General features: G+C 50.2%; 1 protein-coding gene across 19 annotated transcripts in view; it reads left to right on the top strand.

The window, feature by feature from the left end:
* Positions 1-17,721, top strand: part of LOC123775303 (disintegrin and metalloproteinase domain-containing protein mind-meld) — an 890,968-nt gene that overhangs the window by 451,821 nt on the left and 421,426 nt on the right. For 18 of the 19 annotated variants that reach the window (XM_069311667.1, XM_069311664.1, XM_069311663.1 and 15 more), the window contains exon 2: positions 11,596-11,655. The exons of the other annotated variant lie outside the window; for it this stretch is intronic. In XM_069311667.1, coding sequence (XP_069167768.1) covers positions 11,596-11,655 — 60 coding nt within the window. The remainder of the gene's footprint in view (positions 1-11,595; positions 11,656-17,721) is intronic. 19 annotated transcript variants of the gene reach the window in all.

Raw genomic sequence — 17,721 nt, 5'->3', positions numbered from 1 at the left:
GGGCGCGATCACGTGTGTGTGCGAGAGACAGACAGACAGACAGACAGACAGACAGACAGACAGACAGACAGACAGACAGACAGACAGACAGACAGACAGACAGACAGACAGACAGACAGACACACACACACACACACACACACACACACACACACACACACACACACACACACACACACACAGAGGGCGAGTTGATTGAGTGTCCTTCTTGCCTCTTTGAAGGACTCAAGCAGTCCTTCAAGAAGGACTGCTTGAGACTTTAAGAAGACCTGGACAAGCTGCAGGAATGGTCGAACAAATGGTTGTTAGTTTAACCCAAGCGAATGTAATGTAATGAATATAGCGGTAGGAAGCAGGAGACCAGATAAAAGGTATCATTTGGGAGATGAAATACTTCAAGAGTCAGAGAGAGAGAAAGACCTAAGGGTTGGTATCACGCCAGACCTGTCCCCCTGAAGCTCATATCAAAAGGATAACATCAGCGGCATATGCCAGGTTGGTTAACATAAGAACGGCCTTTAGAAACTTGTTTAAGGAATCATTCAGAACTTTGTATACCACATATGTCAGACCAGTCCTGGAGTATGCAGCTCCAGCATGGAGTCCATATCTGCTCAAGCATAAGACAAAACTGGAAAAGGCTCAAAGGTTTGCCGCCAAACTAGTACCCGAGCTGTTTTTTTTATTTATTTATTTATTTTATTAATATATGAGGTACAACTGCATTAGTGCAGCTGCCCTAGACTATATGAAGTGGAGTACAGTGTGTCAAAAAGCTAGCTATGTGGTGCTAAAAAAAACTCCCCATCACACAGAATGGTTAGTCATACAGAGGCATGTGATAAGCGGTCTGCACTGGCAGACTCCGGATGTATTTTGAGGATATCATCAACACAAGAGTAAATAAGGCAGCAGTGGTAATAAAAGTCCCCCCATAGTTTGCATCTGGTTATGAGCTACGAGGAGAGTCTACGGGAATTAAAGGTCACGTCGCTGGAAGACTGAAGCGTTAAGGGGGGTCATGATCACCACATACAGGATTCTCAAAGGAACTGATAGAGCAGGTAAAGACAGGCTATTTAATACAAGGGGGCACACGCACTAGGGGACACAGGTGGAAACCGAGTGCCCAAATGAGCCACAGAGATATTAGAAAGAACTTTTTAAGTGCCAGAGTGGTTGACAAATGGAATGCATTAGGAAGTGATGTGGTGGAGGCTGACTCCATACTCAGTTTCATGTGTAGATATGATAGAGCCCAATAGGCTCAGGAACCTGTACACCAGTTGATTGACAGTTGAGAGGCAGGACCAAAGAGCCAGCACAACTAGGTGAGTACACAAGCACACTCACTCTGATGCCTTAGTCCCTCGCCATCTCTTTCATATTCCTTTTACCTACTCTTCCCTTTCCCCCTCATCCGCTTTCTTTCGCATTCTTCTTTCCCTTCCTACCCTTCTCTTGTTGCTGTCGCCTCGATCCCTCCTTGTCTTCCTCCCTCTCTCCTTCCTTACCATACCTTCTGTTTCTTCTCCTTCATTCTCTAGCTTCCCCTCTTTTCCCTTCCGCATTCTCCTTTCATCCTTACCTCCCTTCTACCCCCCACCACCCGTTCCTCTCCCGTAACCCCTGCTGCTCCTGCCTCCCTCCCGTCCCTCTGATACTGAATTATGGCCGGGAATAATTCAGTTTATCCCGCCATCTCTTCAACTTTCTCTTCCCCTGTTTGTGTACCATACTCTCCCTCCCCCCTTCTCTCTCTCTCTCACACTCTCCCCCTCCCACCGTCCCTTCTTCAGGACCTCTCTCACTCCTACTCCAACCTGAACCTTCCCCTCCTCCCTCGCAAACCCCTGCGGGTCCCTGGGAGGCCGGGGTACCAGACTCTGGTCTCCGCCGTCAACAGTAGCACTTCCGCCTGGGATGAAGAGAGGTGTCCCTGCTGCGTCCATCCGCCCGCTAGGGAAGGGCTAGATTGCGGGGGGGGGGGGGTTAAGGGAATATTTTGGGAGGATAGTAGGGATATCGTGGTGGGTATAGTTACGTGACGTGGTGGTGTGTATAGTCACGTGACGTGGTGCTGGGTAGAGACACATGCATTCTTGGCCTGGAACAGGGCCTGTCTGGGCCTACACCCGGGCCTGTCTGGGCCTATACCCGGGCCTGTCTGGGCCTATACCCGGGCCTGTCTGGGCCTATACCCGGGCCTGTCTGGGCCTATACCCGGGCCTGTCTGGGCCTATACCCGGGCCTGTCTGGGCCTATACCCGGGCCTGTCTGGGCCTATACCCGGGCCTGTCTGGGCCTACACCCGGGCCTGTCTGGGCCTATACCCGGGCCTGTCTGGGGATATACCCGGGCCTGTCTGGGGATATACCTGGGCCTGTCTGGGCCTATACCCGGGCCTGTCTGGGCCTATACTTGGGCCTGTCTGGGCCTATACCCGGGCCTGTCTGGGCCTACACCCGGGCCTGTCTGGGCCTACACCCGGGCCTGTCTGGGCCTATACCCGGGTCTGTCTGGGCCTATACCCGGGCCTGTCTGGGGATATACCCGGGCCTGTCTGGGCCTATCCCCGGGCCTGTCTGGGGATATACCCGGGCCTGTCTGGGCCTACACCCGGGCCTGTCTGGGCCTATACCCGGGCCTGTCTGGGCCTACACCCGGGCCTGTCTGGGCCTATACCCGGGCCTGTCTGGGGATATACCCGGGCCTGTCTGGGGATATACCTGGGCCTATCTGGGCCTATACCCGGGCCTGTCTGGGGATATACCCGGTCCTGTCTGGGCCTATACCCGGGCCTGTCTGGGGATATACCCGGGCCTGTCTGGGCCCATACCCGGGCCTGTCTGGGCCTACACCCGGGCCTGTCTGGGCCTACACCCGGGCCTGTCTGGGCCTACACCCGGGACTGTCTGGGCCTACACCCGGGGGCCTGGAGCCGGGGGCCTGGATCCGGGGGCCTTTCTGGGCCTGGAGCCGGGCCTGGACCCGGGCTTGTACTATAGACTGGTGGGGGTGACTGGTGGTGTGATGGGGGAGACTGGTGGGGTGACGGGGGTGACTGGTGGGGGTGACTGGTGGGATGACTGGTGGGGGGGGGGGTGAGACTGGTTGGGGTGACTGGTGGGGGTGATTGGTGAGGTGACTGGTGGGGGGGGGTGAGACTGGTTGGGGTGACTGGTGGGGGTGAGAGACGGGTGGGGTGACTGGTGGGGGTGAGAGACTGGTTGGGGTGACTGGTGGGGGTGAGAGACTGGTGGGGTGACTGGTGGGGGTGAGAGACTGGTGGGGTGACTGGTGGGGGTGAGAGACTGGTGGGGTGACTGGTGACTGGATGGAGGAAAGGAGCCTCTGGAGGGCTGGAGGCCGAGAGGGAGTTAGGAAGGGAAGGAGGACAGACAGAGTAGAGGTGGTGAGGGAGATTGTGAGGGAGGGAGGGAGGGATAATCTATGAGGTTGTCATGATCTGTAAGGCGTAATATGTCTCTCTTTTTGTCTAGCTCTCTGTATCCGTCTCCTCACTCTTCTTCCCTCCCGTTTCTCTTCCTCCGTCCTTTCTCTCTCCCTCTCTTCTCCTCCCTTCACTCTTCCCCTCCTTTCTCTCATTTCTCTTCCTCTGATTCAATGCTTCCACCCTTTCCTTTTTCTTTGATATCATTGTACCCTTATCCATCTTTTACCCCCTCCCCCCCTCTCTCTCTCTCTCTCTCCCTCCCTCCCTCCCTACTTGACCCCCTTTACCCCCCCCCTCACCCGCCACTCCCCCTCGGTGTGGGGGCTGGCTCCCCCCTTCTCCTGGCTGCTATGGCGACGGTATCCCGGCCAACCTCTGCTCTCCTGCCCTCTGTTGCTCCTCACCCAGGTGTGTGGTGGGGGGCCAGGTGTGTGGTGGGGGGCCAGGTGTGTGGTGAGGGCCCAGGTGTGTGGTGGGGGGCCAGGTGTGTGGTGAGGGCCCAGGTGTGTGGTGGGGGGCCAGGTGTGTGGTGAGGGCCCAGGTGTGTGGTGGGGGGGGGCCAGGTGTGTGGTGAGGGCCCAGGTGTGTGGTGGGGGGCCAGGTGTGTGGTGAGGGCCCAGGTGTGTGGTGGGGGGCCAGGTGTGTGGTGGGGGGCCAGGTGTGTGGTGGGGGGCCAGGTGTATGGTGGGGGGGCCAGGTGTGTGGTGAGGGCCCAGGTGTGTGGTGGGGGGCCAGGTGTGTGGTGGGGGCCCAGGTGTGTGGTGGGGGGCCAGGTGTGTGGTGAGGGCCCAGGTGTGTGGTGAGGGCCCAGGTGTGTGGTGGGGGGCCAGGTGTGTGGTGAGGGCCCAGGTGTGTGGTGGGGGGCCAGGTGTGTGGTGAGGGCCCAGGTGTGTGGTGGGTGGGCCAGGTGTGTGGTGAGGGCCCAGGTGTGTGGTGGGGGGCCAGGTGTGTGGTGAGGGCCCAGGTGTGTGGTGGGGGGCCAGGTGTGTGGTGGGGGGCCAGGTGTGTGGTGGGGGGCCAGGTGTGTGGTGGGGGGGCCAGGTGTGTGGTGGGGGGGCCAGGTGTGTGGTGGGGGCCAGGTGTGTGGTGAGGGCCCAGGTGTGTGGTGGGGGGCCAGGTGTGTGGTGAGGGCCCAGGTGTGTGGTGGGGGGCCAGGTGTGTGGTGAGGGCCCAGGTGTGTGGTGGGGGGCCAGGTGTGTGGTGAGGGCCCAGGTGTGTGGTGGGGGGGCTAGGTGTGTGGTGGGGGGGGCAGGTGTGTGGTGGGGGGCCAGGTGTGTGGTGAGGGCCCAGGTGTGTGGTGGGGGGGCCAGGTGTGTGGTGAGGGGCCCAGCTGGTGTGTGGTGAGGGGCCCAGCTGGTGTGTGGTGAGGGGCCCAGCTGGTGTGTGGTGAGGGGCCCAGCTGGTGTGTGGTGAGGGGCCCAGCTGGTGTGTGGTGAGGGGCCCAGCTGGTGTGTGGTGAGGGGCCCAGCTGGTGTGTGGTGAGGGGCCCAGCTGGTGTGTGGTGGGGGCCCAGCTGGTGTGTGGTGAGGGGCCCAGGTGTGTGGTGGGGGCCCAGCTGGTGTGTGGTGGTGGCCCAGCTGGTGTGTGGTGAGGGGCCCAGGTGTGTGGTGGTGGCTGCTCAGGTGTGTGGTGGTGGTTCAGGTGTGTATTGGTGGCTCAGGTGTGGTGGTGGTGGTTCAGGTGTGGTGGTGGTGGTTCAGGTGTGGTGGTGGCTCAACAACAACAACCACAACAATGTGGTTGTTGTTGTGGTGGTGGTGTAGCTGTGGTTGTGGTGGTGGTTGTGGTGGTAGTGTAGCGGTGGTTGTGGTGGTAGTGTAGCGGTGGTTGTGGTTGTGGTTGTGGTGGTAGTGTAGCGGTGGTTGTGGTTGTGGTTGTGGTGGTAGTGTAGCGGTGGTTGTGGTTGTGGTTGTGGTGGTAGTGTAGCGGTGGTTGAGGAAGGAGGAGAGGTGTTGTGATGGTGTAGATGTGATGTAGTGGGGTGGAGGTGGTGATGCTTGGCGTGGAAGAATCACCATGGTAACCTGCTGGAGTCTTGGTAACCAACTCCGCTTACTGCTCTTTTCTCTCTCTCCTCTCTTTCTCTCTCCTCTCTTTCTCTCTCGCTCTTTCTCTCTCGCTCTCTCTCTCTCTCTCTCTCTCCTCTCTTTCTCTCTCTCCTCTCTTTCTCTCTCTCCTCTCTTTCTCTCTCTCCTCTCTTTCTCTCTCTCCTCTCTTTCTCTCTCTCCTCTCTTTCTCTCTCTCCTCTCTTTCTCTCTCTCCTCTCTTTCTCTCTCTCCTCTCTTTCTCTCTCTCCTCTCTTTCTCTCTCTCCTCTCTTTCTCTCTCTCCTCTCTTTCTCTCTCTCCTCTCTTTCTCTCTCTCCTCTCTTTCTCTCTCTCCTCTCTTTCTCTCTCCTCTCTTTCTCTCTCTCCTCTCTTTCTCTCTCTCTCCTCTCTTTCTCTCTCTCCTCTCTTTCTCTCTCTCCTCTCTTTCTCTCTCTCTCTCTCTTTCTCTCTCTCTCTCTCTCTCTTTCTCTCTCTCTCTCTCTTTCTCTCTCTCTCTCTCTCTCTCTCTCTCTCTCTCTCTCTCTCTCTCTCTCTCTCTCTCTCTCTCTCTCTCTCTCTCTCTCTCTCTCTCTCTCTCTCTCTCTCTCATTTAAAAACTCTTCTATCAGTTTTACATTTGTCTATACCTTTCTCAAAGTTCCTTTCTGCCTCTCTCTCCTCACTGCTGTGTAAGTGTTTCTTGCTTGCTTGTAGTGCTGCTGTGTTTATCTGTTTGGCCTCTTCCTATATTGAACCCATTTTATTGTCATTTCCTCTCTGGTCCTCTCACAATTTCTGTTGAACCAATCCTGTTTTCTTGTCCTTCATCTTTGTTTTGTATGAATGTTTGTGTCATCGTATATTTCACAATTTGGCATCCATGTGATTTACTTCCTCGCCTAGCAACAAGTCTGTCCAATTAAAGAATTTGCTAAGTTCCCCAAAGTGTCCTATCTTGAAATCAAGTTTATCAACTGTTTCATTGTCCCCATTCCCCTTTAGATTATATCGCAAAGCATATTTAATGTCCAAGAGGACATGATCACTCTTTCCCAAGGGAGGAAGGTACTGGATGTCAACTATCTCCTCTTCTTTCCTGGTGAATATTATTGAATATTACAGATCCAGTACTGACGGAACATCCCCTTCCCCTTTAGCAGTAAAATAGGTACCTGGGTGTTAGTCAGCTGTCACGGGCTGCTTCCTGGAGGTGGAGGCCTGGTCGAGGACTGGGCCGCGGGGACACTAAAGCCCCGAAATCATCTCAAGATAACCTCAAGATAACCTCCCTCATTCTTGTGGCCTGCTTGACGTGTTGATACATGAATGTCTCCAGAATGAGGTTCACAAATCTGCCTGTTCAAATGTTTTTCGTTTTTGCTTCGTAGGCCTCCCAGTCTATTGCTTTCAAGTTGAATTCCCTCAGTACCATCAATCGTGACTTATCTTTATCTACTTTTTCTATAATCTCTCTCATGACCATTATGAGGCCCTCTCGTTTGTCATCCAGTTCCTCCTTTGTCCATGTGTTGCTTGCTGGTGAGCTGTAGGCATTTACGATCATCAGTTTATCATCCTGATTCCAGACCTGCAATGCCATTATGTCAACTTGTCGAAGGTTGTTGATTATTAATTTTCTTACCTTCCGGTGTTGTTTCACCAGCACAGTCACTCCTCCCACCTTCCTAGTTTTCCTGTCACGTCTCCAGACTGAGTAGCCCCTTGGGAATACCACCTCCTTTAAAACATTTTCTTCATTTTCGTCTCTGTTAGTGTGGGATCTAACAATATCTGGGACCTTGAGCTGAATTATATCTCTTAGCTCCAGTATTTTTTATTTCATTCCATCTATGTTGGTATATACAATTTTCAGGAACATGTTCCCTTTCCATTTGTCCTTTACTTTCCCTTCCTCTAATGGTTTTGTTGCATTTTTTTATGTACCATTTCACTAGCTTTCCAGTCCCTAACATTATGTAGAACAAAGACTTTTTCTTCTTTATTTCTATTCCCATTTAGACGTTTCGCTTCATCAAGGTTTAGTTTTAGCTTTTCTCTGTTTTCCGTTGAGAGATCTTGTCATAATGACCAAAGTTTGCCGTCTCGTGCAGACGATGTGTCACAGTAACGTGGCTGAAGATATGACCAAACCTCACACCACAAGATAAAGAAACGACTAGCATAAGAAATATTGCCGAAACAACCGTGGACATTTTCAAGAGGAAACTAGATTTATTCCTCCAAGGAGTTCCGGACCAACTGGGCTGTGGTGGGCCTGGGGGCCGCTCCAAGCAACAGCCTGGTGGACCAAACTCTCACAAGTCAAGCCTGGCCTCGGGCCGGGCTTGGGGAGTAGAACAACTCCCAGAACCCCATCAACCAGGACTACGTTTTGGTCCGCCCTGGACTTGATAATGACTTGACATGCGACTTGATAACTTGTTTGTTGTTGACTTGTTTTGGTCCAGGACGGACCAAAACGTCGTCGTTTCTTCATCTTGTAGTGTGTGGTTGGTCATCATGTCTCATCCTCATCACTCTACAGTTTCCTGGTATTTTTATGCACTTCCATTATTTGTTTCACTCCATTAAATGACCTTTTTAGGGGGCGAGTCTTGTCTTTCTAATATTTTCCTATTCTAAAATCACAAACATTTTCCTTTGATACGAGTCCTTCTCCCAAATCTCTCTTTACTCAATTATTTATTTGTATCTTTTCTACTGCTCTGTCCACCCTAGATGATATTTCCTTTCTTGAACACCAGACAATTATTATGGACTTACTTCTATCTGCAGCTTTTCGCAATGTGTATTATCTGAAACTTTTGTTGGTGCTAATTTTCCATTGTTTCTCAAAGTTGTTTGAGTTCAATTGCCGCCTTGGTCTTGTCGGCTAGTAGCGGCTTTGATGGTCCCGGTTAGCAAATTATTTGGGTGACATCGTCAGCGTATGTGATGTATTCTCCATGTTGGGGTAGGTCAGCTGTATATATGTTGAATAGGGAGGGGTAGTAGTGGACCCCCTTACCAATCCCTAGGGTACTACTGGACCCCTTACCCATTCCTAGGGTAATAGTGGACCCCTTACCCATTCCTAGGGTACTACTGGACCCCTTACCCATTCCTAGGGTACTACTGGACCCCTTACTCATCCCTAGGGTACTACTGGACCCCTTACCCATCCCTAGGGTACTACTGGACCCCTTACTCATCCCTAGGGTACTACTGGACCCCTTACCCATTCCTAGGGTACTACTGGACCCCTTACCCATCCCTAAGGTGCTGAAGTGAAGTATTCTGTCAAGTGTTCGTCATTCATTTCAGGTAAAGTTTTAAATAATTTAAGGTTAATTTTAAAATAATTTAAGGTTAATTTTAAAATAATTTAAGATAAATTTTTAAATAATTTAAGGTAAATTATATAATAATTTAAAATACAGTTTAAAATAATTTAAGGTAAAATTGATTGTTTATCTTTAAGTGTGAATAAGTGAGTAGCAATAGGAGAGCACGGCAGCATGAGCAACCTGTTGGTGCATGCAATATGTATATGACATGTCCTGGTTCTCTGGCACTCACAAGTTCACCACCCTACGCCCACCCTGCCTGTGGCACCATGTGGCACCTGTTAACACTCTGCTCGCTCACAATCCTCTATACTCTCTCACACACACACACACACACACACACACACACACACACACACACACACACACACACACACACACACACACACACACACACACACACACACACACAGTGGTTTAAGGATCAAGAAATACACTAAGTGTAATGTGTGTGTCATGGTGGTCACTCAGGGCCCGTGGTGGTCACTCAGGGCCCGTGGTGGTCACTCAGGGCCCGTGGTGGTCACTCAGGGCCCGTGGTGGTCACTCAGGGCCCGTGGTGGTCACTCAGGGCCCGTGGTGGTCACTCAGGGCCCGTGGTGGTCACTCAGGGCCCACGGTGGTCACTCAGGGCCCGTGGTGGTCACTCAGGGCCCGTGGTGGTCACTCAGGGCCCACGGTGGTCACTCAGGGCCCACGGTGGTCACTCAGGGCCCACGGTGGTCACTCAGGGCCCACGGTGGTCACTCAGGGCCCACGGTGGTCACTCAGGGCCCACGGTGGTCACTCAGGGCCCACGGTGGTCACTCAGGGCCCACGGTGGTCACTCAGGGCCCACGGTGGTCACTCAGGGCCCACGGTGGTCACTCAGGGCCCGTGGTGGTCACTCAGGGCCCGTGGTGGTCACTCAGGGCCCGTGGTGGTCACTCAGGGCCCGTGGTGGTCACTCAGGGCCCGTGGTGGTCACTCAGGGCCCGTGGTGGTCACTCAGGGCCCGTGGTGGTCACTCAGGGCCCGTGGTGGTCACTCAGGGCCCGTGGTGGTCACTCAGGGCCCGTGGTGGTCACTCAGGGCCCGTGGTGGTCACTCAGGGCCCGTGGTGGTCACTCAGGGTCCGTGGTGGTCACTCGTGGCCCGTGGTGGTCACTCGTGGCCCGTGGTGGTCACTCGTGGCCCGTGGTGGTCACTCAGGGCCCGTGGTGGTCACTGTGAGATGAGGTCACGTTTAGTGTAAGTGTTGCTAGTGACCTCCAGCACTCTGTTGTGACCTTATAAACTATTCTGCCCCCCCCCCCTTCCCCCCCGGCCCCCCTGCCACCCCTGCCCCCCCCCTTCCCCCCGGCCCCCTGCCACCCCTGCCCCCTGCCCCCCCCCCCGCCCCCCCTGGGGTACCTCAGCCCCCACCATCACCCCTACTCTTCACCACCCCGGCCCTACGCCCCTCAGAAGGCTAGGTAGGATACAAGGATGATGTCCAGTAAATGATAACATGTAAAATAGATGATTCAGCCGAGGGTAGATGATGTTCTCGGGAACAGGTAGTTCCTGAGAGTAGATGTTGGGTAGATGAGAGACGCAGGAGACCGCTCCCCTTCACGCTGAAAACGTCTCTCTCCATCAGTAGTTTGTGTTTGAAACGAAAATTATATATTACCTTAGGAGTAGATAATGTATTTTTTGAGAGTGGATGACCTGTCCGTTGAGGATAGTTGATGTTCATCCAGGGACAGGTGGCGTGTGTGTGTGTGTGGGGGGGGGGGTAGGTGATATCCCAGAGTAAACACCGTCCACCGGGATATGGTAGATAATGTCCCTCTGGAATAGAGTAATTCATTAAGAATAGATTATATTCCTGTAGGAAGTAGATATTATGCCCATCGGGAGCATGTGATGTTCGTAAGAGGTAGATGTCCTCAATGGGAGTAGATCATATTTACCTTGCGAGTAGATGTAACCCCCCCTTGCGACTAGACGCTGCCCTCTATGGAACTAGATGATGAACCCCCGGGGGCGTGTGGAGGCTCCCCTGGGGGAGGCTGACCAATGGTTGATCCTCCCTCGCCTGGTGTAGGAGGGGTCTCCTCCAGCATCCCTCCCATCTCACCCCCTCCCTCCGTTCCTCTTCCTCCACCTCCTCCTCCTCCAGTAATAGTATGAAGTTTTTCCGTCATTCTTCTAACAGTCAAATACACTTTTGTGTGTGGAAAATTGGGACCCCTTCCCTCCATTGCCATTTACCACCGGCCCTAACCTACCCACACAATCACCAGTTGATTGACAGCTGAGAGGCGGGACCAAAGAGCCAAAGCTCAACCCCCGCAAGCACAACTAGGTGAATATCTAATCAACCCATACACCCACTCCACCCAGCCAATCTTCCACCCAGGTAATCTATCACCCAGCCAACCCTCCACCCACCAACCCACCAACCCGCCTAGCCAAACCCCTCCCCCCCCCAGCCAACCCCTCCCCCCCCAGCCAACCCCTCCCCCCTCAGCCAACCCCTCCCCCCCCAGCCAACCCCTCCCCCCCCAGCCAACCCCTCCCCCCCCCAGCCAACCCCTCCCCCCCCCCAGCCAACCCCTCCCCCCCAGCCAACCCCTCCCCCCCCAGCCAACCCCTCCCCCACCCAGCCAACCCCTCCCCCCCCACATATCCCCCCCCAACACTAACCCCCCTCCCCACCTACTCCCCCCCCCTACAACCCCCCAGCCACCAACCCAGCGAGAGTACTAACACAGGCCCCTCTTCTTCAATCTTTCCAGACGATAATCCTGATTTCTACGATGATTACATGAGTGATGAGAGTAACGCTTATCTCAATGGTAAGTGAACGTTGTGTTATGTCGCAGAGTGCCCGCCGGCCCTCCTGGAGGCTCCCTAAGGTTACTGGCCACGACGGACAGCTGGGTGTTGTGTGTGTGTGTGTGTGTGTGTGTGTGTGTGTGTGTGTGTGTGTGTGTGTGTGTGTGTGTGAGCAACCCGTCCTCTTAAAAATAACGTCACTTTTCGCGCGTATGCGCACTATGGCCAAATTTGGACGTAATTTGAAATGAAATCGGCTCACAAAAGTGACGTACTGTTCCGTTTTCTGTTTGAGTCGTCCGGCTTACTCGGCCAGCTTAGAAGAGGAAATTTTCCTTTAACGTTTTGAAAATTTATAAGAATTTCCTGCCCACCTAACCTATCAGAGGACCCTTAACTTAATGTTGTTGAAAAAAAAAATCCCAAATTTATTTTCATTTTTTTTCATTTTCAAATTACGTCCATATTCGGCCATACGGCCAAAAGCGACGTTCTTTTTAAGAGGACAGGTTGCTGTGTGTGTGTGTGTGTGTGTGTGTGTGTGTGTGTGTTTGGGGGGGGTGGACCCCGGAACACAGATGAGTGAGTGGAAGCTGCCATCAGCGTGGGAGAGGAGGATGCTCACACATCTGTGACAGATGTGTAGTGCTGGAGATACTGGGTTCAGGTGTGTGGGAACACGTCACGTGACGTCTGGGCCACAGTTAACGTAGACATTGTAATGCTGCCGTTATTCTGCCCATGCCGTTAACGGCGTTAACACTTAAAGTAATTAAGCGGCAACGACCTTTTGTTCAATTGAGCAAAGTGTAAAGCTCTCAAGGTTGTCAGTCACCCCCTAGTGTCTTCGCCCCCCCTCCGCCGCCGCCCCCGACACTTCCTCCCGTTAACAACTGTACACATGTACCACCTCTGACAACTGTGCACTTAATCTGCTGCTTTGTTTAGTCTCTCTTTGAAGCGAGTCGTTGGAGCACTTCCCCCCACTGCTAAGCACTTAATGCAAGTTGTGACCCACTGTTACCCCTCGCCTCGCTCGCTCGCTCACTACTCTAGTTACCACTCAATACTGAACACACCATGCCACTCACGGCATCGAATGAGTCATGTTTATTGTGAGTGTTGACGTAAGAGTAAGTGGCGAGGCTAGACTTATAGGTAAGGCTGACCTAGACTTGTAGGTGAGGCTGACCTGTAGCGTGAGTGATGCAGCACGAGCCTGTGGTAACAGGAAGTCTGAGGCACGTTACTCACCCACGCTCCTGGCTTGTGTACCCCAGCACGCACACCCTACACCAACCTTAAGCAGCCTCCATGAATCCCGGCACTTTAGCACTCATAGTTACTCTTAAGAAGCTTTTAAGTTAAATATGTACAATAAGTATTGATGTTAATGTGTTGTAGACATGTTGTAGAGTGGGATGTGGTCGGCCCTCAACACCTTATTGTGCTACAGTGACGCCTTGTTAGTCATCTTTCATAATGCTATCTTATCGTTTGTTATCCTGGCTTCTTGTCACTTAGTATTAAACATGTGTGCTAAGGTTTAGACTGGTGGTGGGGCGGCGCCGAGAGAGTAGAGCAGGTACGTATATTGTGTCTCTTATACTCTTGCTGACTTAATGGTCTCCAGCAACAGTGTGTGTGTGTTTACAATTTGTGCCTGCACACTCCAGCTCCTGGTGGTGGTGGTGGGAGGGATTACCTCTTAATACACCTTTCTAACCAATCTATTTTTACTATATTATGTCTACTACATATATTTCTCTAACACACACACACATAGGAAGCAGCCCGTAGCAGCTGCCTAACTGCCAGGTTTCTATTTACTGCTAGGTAACAGGGGCATCAGGGTAAAGGAAACTCTACACATTTCTTTTCCCTTCCGCCGGGAATCGAACCCGGGCCCTTAGGACTACGACACCCGACCGCTGTCCATTCAGCCGCGAGGCCTCCTCGCCGCTGTGTTTGTGTGTGCGCGCGCGTGTGTGTGGGCGCGCGCGCTCTCTCGCTCGCAAGCCTTACCTTAGAAAATTATATAATAAGCTTATTAGTTCTAATTGCGATTAAACTTTTAATAATAAATTTAAGCCATGTTAGAGGATGAAGTTGAATGGAAGTGTTCCGTAACCTGGTGGGTGGGTGGAGTGTGCCTCCACTTGGTGGGTGGAGTGTGCCTCCACTTGGTGGGTGGAGTGTGCCTCCACTTGGTGGGTGGAGTGTGCCTCCACTTGGTGGGTGGAGTGTGCCTCCACTTGGTGGGTGGAGTGGCCTTCACATATACCAACATGTTAAGCAAACGTGTTGCAAATGTCAGGTAGCATAAGAGTGACAGATTGCTGGAGCTCTGGGAAATGGCACAGGCAACATGAGGGTGTTCAATGAGGTGGTAGAGGTACTTGGAATCAAGGTAGAAAATATTAATCTAATTATTATTTTAATATACAAACCGCCAGATGCAACAGTTGAGGAATTCACTGAACAGATCCACACAATAGAGAATATCCTTGATAACGTAGCAAACCCAGTACCAGATATTATCTTCCTTGGAGACTTCAATCTACCCAGTTTAAAATGGAGAATAGTAAACAATAACATTATAGCAGGAAATCAACCTGGAAATAACCAACCACAGGTCAGAGAACTACTGAGATTCTGTGACAAATTCTCGCTCAGTCAGCAGATTACAGAACCAACTAGGAACGAGAACACGCTGGAGCTGATATTCACGAACAATGATGAGCTAATCAGAGACATTACTGTCTCAGACACTACGTACTCGGACCACAAGCTCATTGAAGTGCAAACTAACATTAATAACGGTAGTAGGCCCAAGAGAAACAACAAGCGAGAAGGGTTATTAAATAAATTCAATTTTAATAATAAAAGGATAGACTGGGAGAAAATAAACAGGGAACTTACAAACATTCAGTGGGAAAATGTTGTAAGGAATAAAAATCCTACACAAGGAATAGAAAAACTGACTTCTGAAGCATATGAAGTCTGTCTGAAACATGTTCCTTTGAGGAAAGCCAGAAAGAGGTCCAATGTAGAAAGGGAACGCAGACGACATTACAAAAGAAGGAATAAATTAACGGAAATGCTTAAGCAGACACGACTCTCCATACAAAGAAGTAATAATTTAAACAGGGAGATTGAAGAAATCGAACAGAGACTGAAGCATTCATATCAGACTAAAGAAAGGCAACTAGACCAGAAAGCAATTCAAGAAATAAAGAAGACCCTCAAATATTTCTTCACATATGCTAAATCAAAAGCAAAAACCACTGCCAGTATTGGACCTATTCGTACTAGTGACGGTTCGTACACGGAGGATGACACAAATTAGTGAAATCCTAAAAAAGCAGTACGAGGACATGTTTAGCACCCTGATACTCAGCATGAAAGTGGAAGATCCCGACAACTTCTTTATGCGTGATATCCAAACACCTGTAAATATAACTGATATCAAAATGGGCGTGGCAGATTTTGAAAGAGAAATTGACAATATGCCCATGCACTCAGCCCCGGGTCCAGACTCATGGAATTCAATATTTATAAAGAAATGCAAAGTGCCAGTAGCACAGGCACTCAGTATAGAGTGGAGGAAGAGCTTGGACACGGGGGAGATACCAGATGCACTTAAAGTAGCAGACATAGCCCCTCTACACAAGGGAGGGAGCAAAGCATTGGCAAAGAATTCTAGACCAGTTGCACTAACGTCCCACATAATAAAAGTATTTGAGAGAGTGATCAGGAGTCAGGTCACTAGATTTATGGAAACCAATGACCTCCACAATCCAGGCCAACATGGATTTAGAGCAGGAAGATCATGCCTCTCACAGCTGCTTGACCATTACGACAAAATCACTGAGGCATTAGAGTAAACACAGAATGCAGATGTTGTATACACAAACTTTGCAAAGGCATTCGACAAATGTGACCATGGAGTGATAGCACACAAAACGAGGTCAATGGGTATAACTGGTAAAGTGGGACGCTGGATACTCAATTTCCTATCGAACAGAACACAAAGAGTTACAGTCAATCAAATAAAGTCGAGTCCGAGTGCAGTTAAAAGCTCTGTACCTCAAGGTACAGTCGTTACACCACTACTGTTCCTCATTCCCACAGCAGATATAGACAAAACTACAAGTCACAGCTTCATGTCAGTATTTGCAGATGATACAAAAATCAGCATGAAAATTACATCTGCAGAAGACATTGAAAAACTACAAACAGATATTAACAAAGTTTTTGATTGGGCAGCAGAAAATAACATGATGTTTAACAGTGATGTATTCCAGGTACTCAGGTACGGCAAAAATGAGGGTCTGAAACATAATACAGGGTACAAAACACAATCAAATGTACCCATAATAGGAAAACAGCATGTAAAGGATTTGGGAATAATAATGTCTGACGACCTAACGTTTAAGGAGCATAACCAAGCAAATATCGCGTCAGCCAGAAAAATGATAGGATGGATTACGAGAACTTTCAAATCCAGGGATCCCATCACAATGGTTGTACTCTTCAAGTCACTTGTGTTGTCCCGCTCAGTACTCACTTCCCCCTTCAGAGCAAGAGAGATTGCTGAAATAGAGGGAATACAGAGAACATATACGGCACGCATAGACGCAATAAAGCACCTAAATTATTGGGATCGTCTCAAAGCCTTCCAAATGTACTCACTAGAAAGAAGACGAGAGAGATATCAAATAATATACACCTGGAAGATACTGGAGGGCCAAGTATCTAATCTACACAGTAAAATAACAACGTACTGGAGTGAACGATATGGAAGAAAATGGAGAATAGAACCAGTGAAGAGCAGAGGTGCCATAGGCACAATCAGAGAACACTGTATAAACATCAGAGGTCCGCGGTTGTTCAACATCCTCCCAGCGAACATAAGAAATATTGCCGGAACAACCGTGGACATCTTCAAGAGGAAACTAGATTTATTCCTCCAAGGAGTGCCGGACCAACCGGGCTGTGGTGGGTATGTGGGCCTGCGGGCCGCTCCAAGCAACAGCCTAGTGGACCAAACTCTCACAAGTCAAGCCTGGCCTCGGGCCGGGCTTGGGGAGTAGAACAACTCCCAGAACCCCATCAACCAGGTATGCTGATGATACTACCCTCATCTACTCTAACCCCAACCCACATACACTAAATAATGTTGTTAATAATGAACTAAAAAAAAGCCCACTTATGGATGTCAACCAACAAACTAACACTTAACATAGAAAAGACCTACTACATCTTATTTGGAAGCAAATCAACAAATGCAATTCAGCTTCAGATAGACAATGTTAATATTAGTAGTAAAAATGATGGAAAGTTTCTTGGTCTATTTCTAGACAAGAGACTCAACTTTAGCACCCACATACAACACACAACTAAGAAAGTCTCTAAAACAGTTGGGATACTCTCCAAAATCAGATATTATGTACCTAACTCTGCTCTCATCTCACTATTATGCACTAATCTATCCCTATCTTAATTATGGTATCTGTGCATGGGGTTCAACCACTGCAAACCACCTCAAGTCCATCATCACCCAGCAAAAATCTGTTATCAGAATAATAACAAATTCTGCTTTCAAACAACACTCAGCCCCCTTGTTTAACTCCCTAAACATGCTAAACATAATCTCACTCCACACATTCTCTTGTGTCAACTACATTTACAAAACCCTGTTCTTAAATGCAAATCCTGCTATGAAACTCTCCCTGGACAGATGTAATAGGACCCATTATCACCACACCAGAAATAAATATCTCTTTGATATTCCCAGAGTCAAACTTAATCTGTGCAAACACACTATGCAAATAAAGGGACCTAGCCTATGGAACTCACTCCCTAGTGAATTGAAAAGCTGTCCAACTTTTGCGTCATTTAAAAACAAAACTAAAAAGTGCCTAATTTCATCTTCATAGTTTTCTACCTTGTTGCTTTAAAATTGCACTGTATCTAGTGCTACCCAATCTCCCAGTCTTCATGTACCCAATCCAAACAACTTTACCATTGTGATCATTGCTGTCTTCTTATATGTTCTTTCAATTTGCTGTATGGTGCCTAAT

Source organism: Procambarus clarkii, chromosome 70 (assembly GCF_040958095.1).
Source record: "Procambarus clarkii isolate CNS0578487 chromosome 70, FALCON_Pclarkii_2.0, whole genome shotgun sequence".
In the NCBI taxonomy this organism is placed as follows: domain Eukaryota; kingdom Metazoa; phylum Arthropoda; class Malacostraca; order Decapoda; family Cambaridae; genus Procambarus; species Procambarus clarkii.
This window is presented reverse-complemented; position numbering and strand designations above follow the sequence as displayed.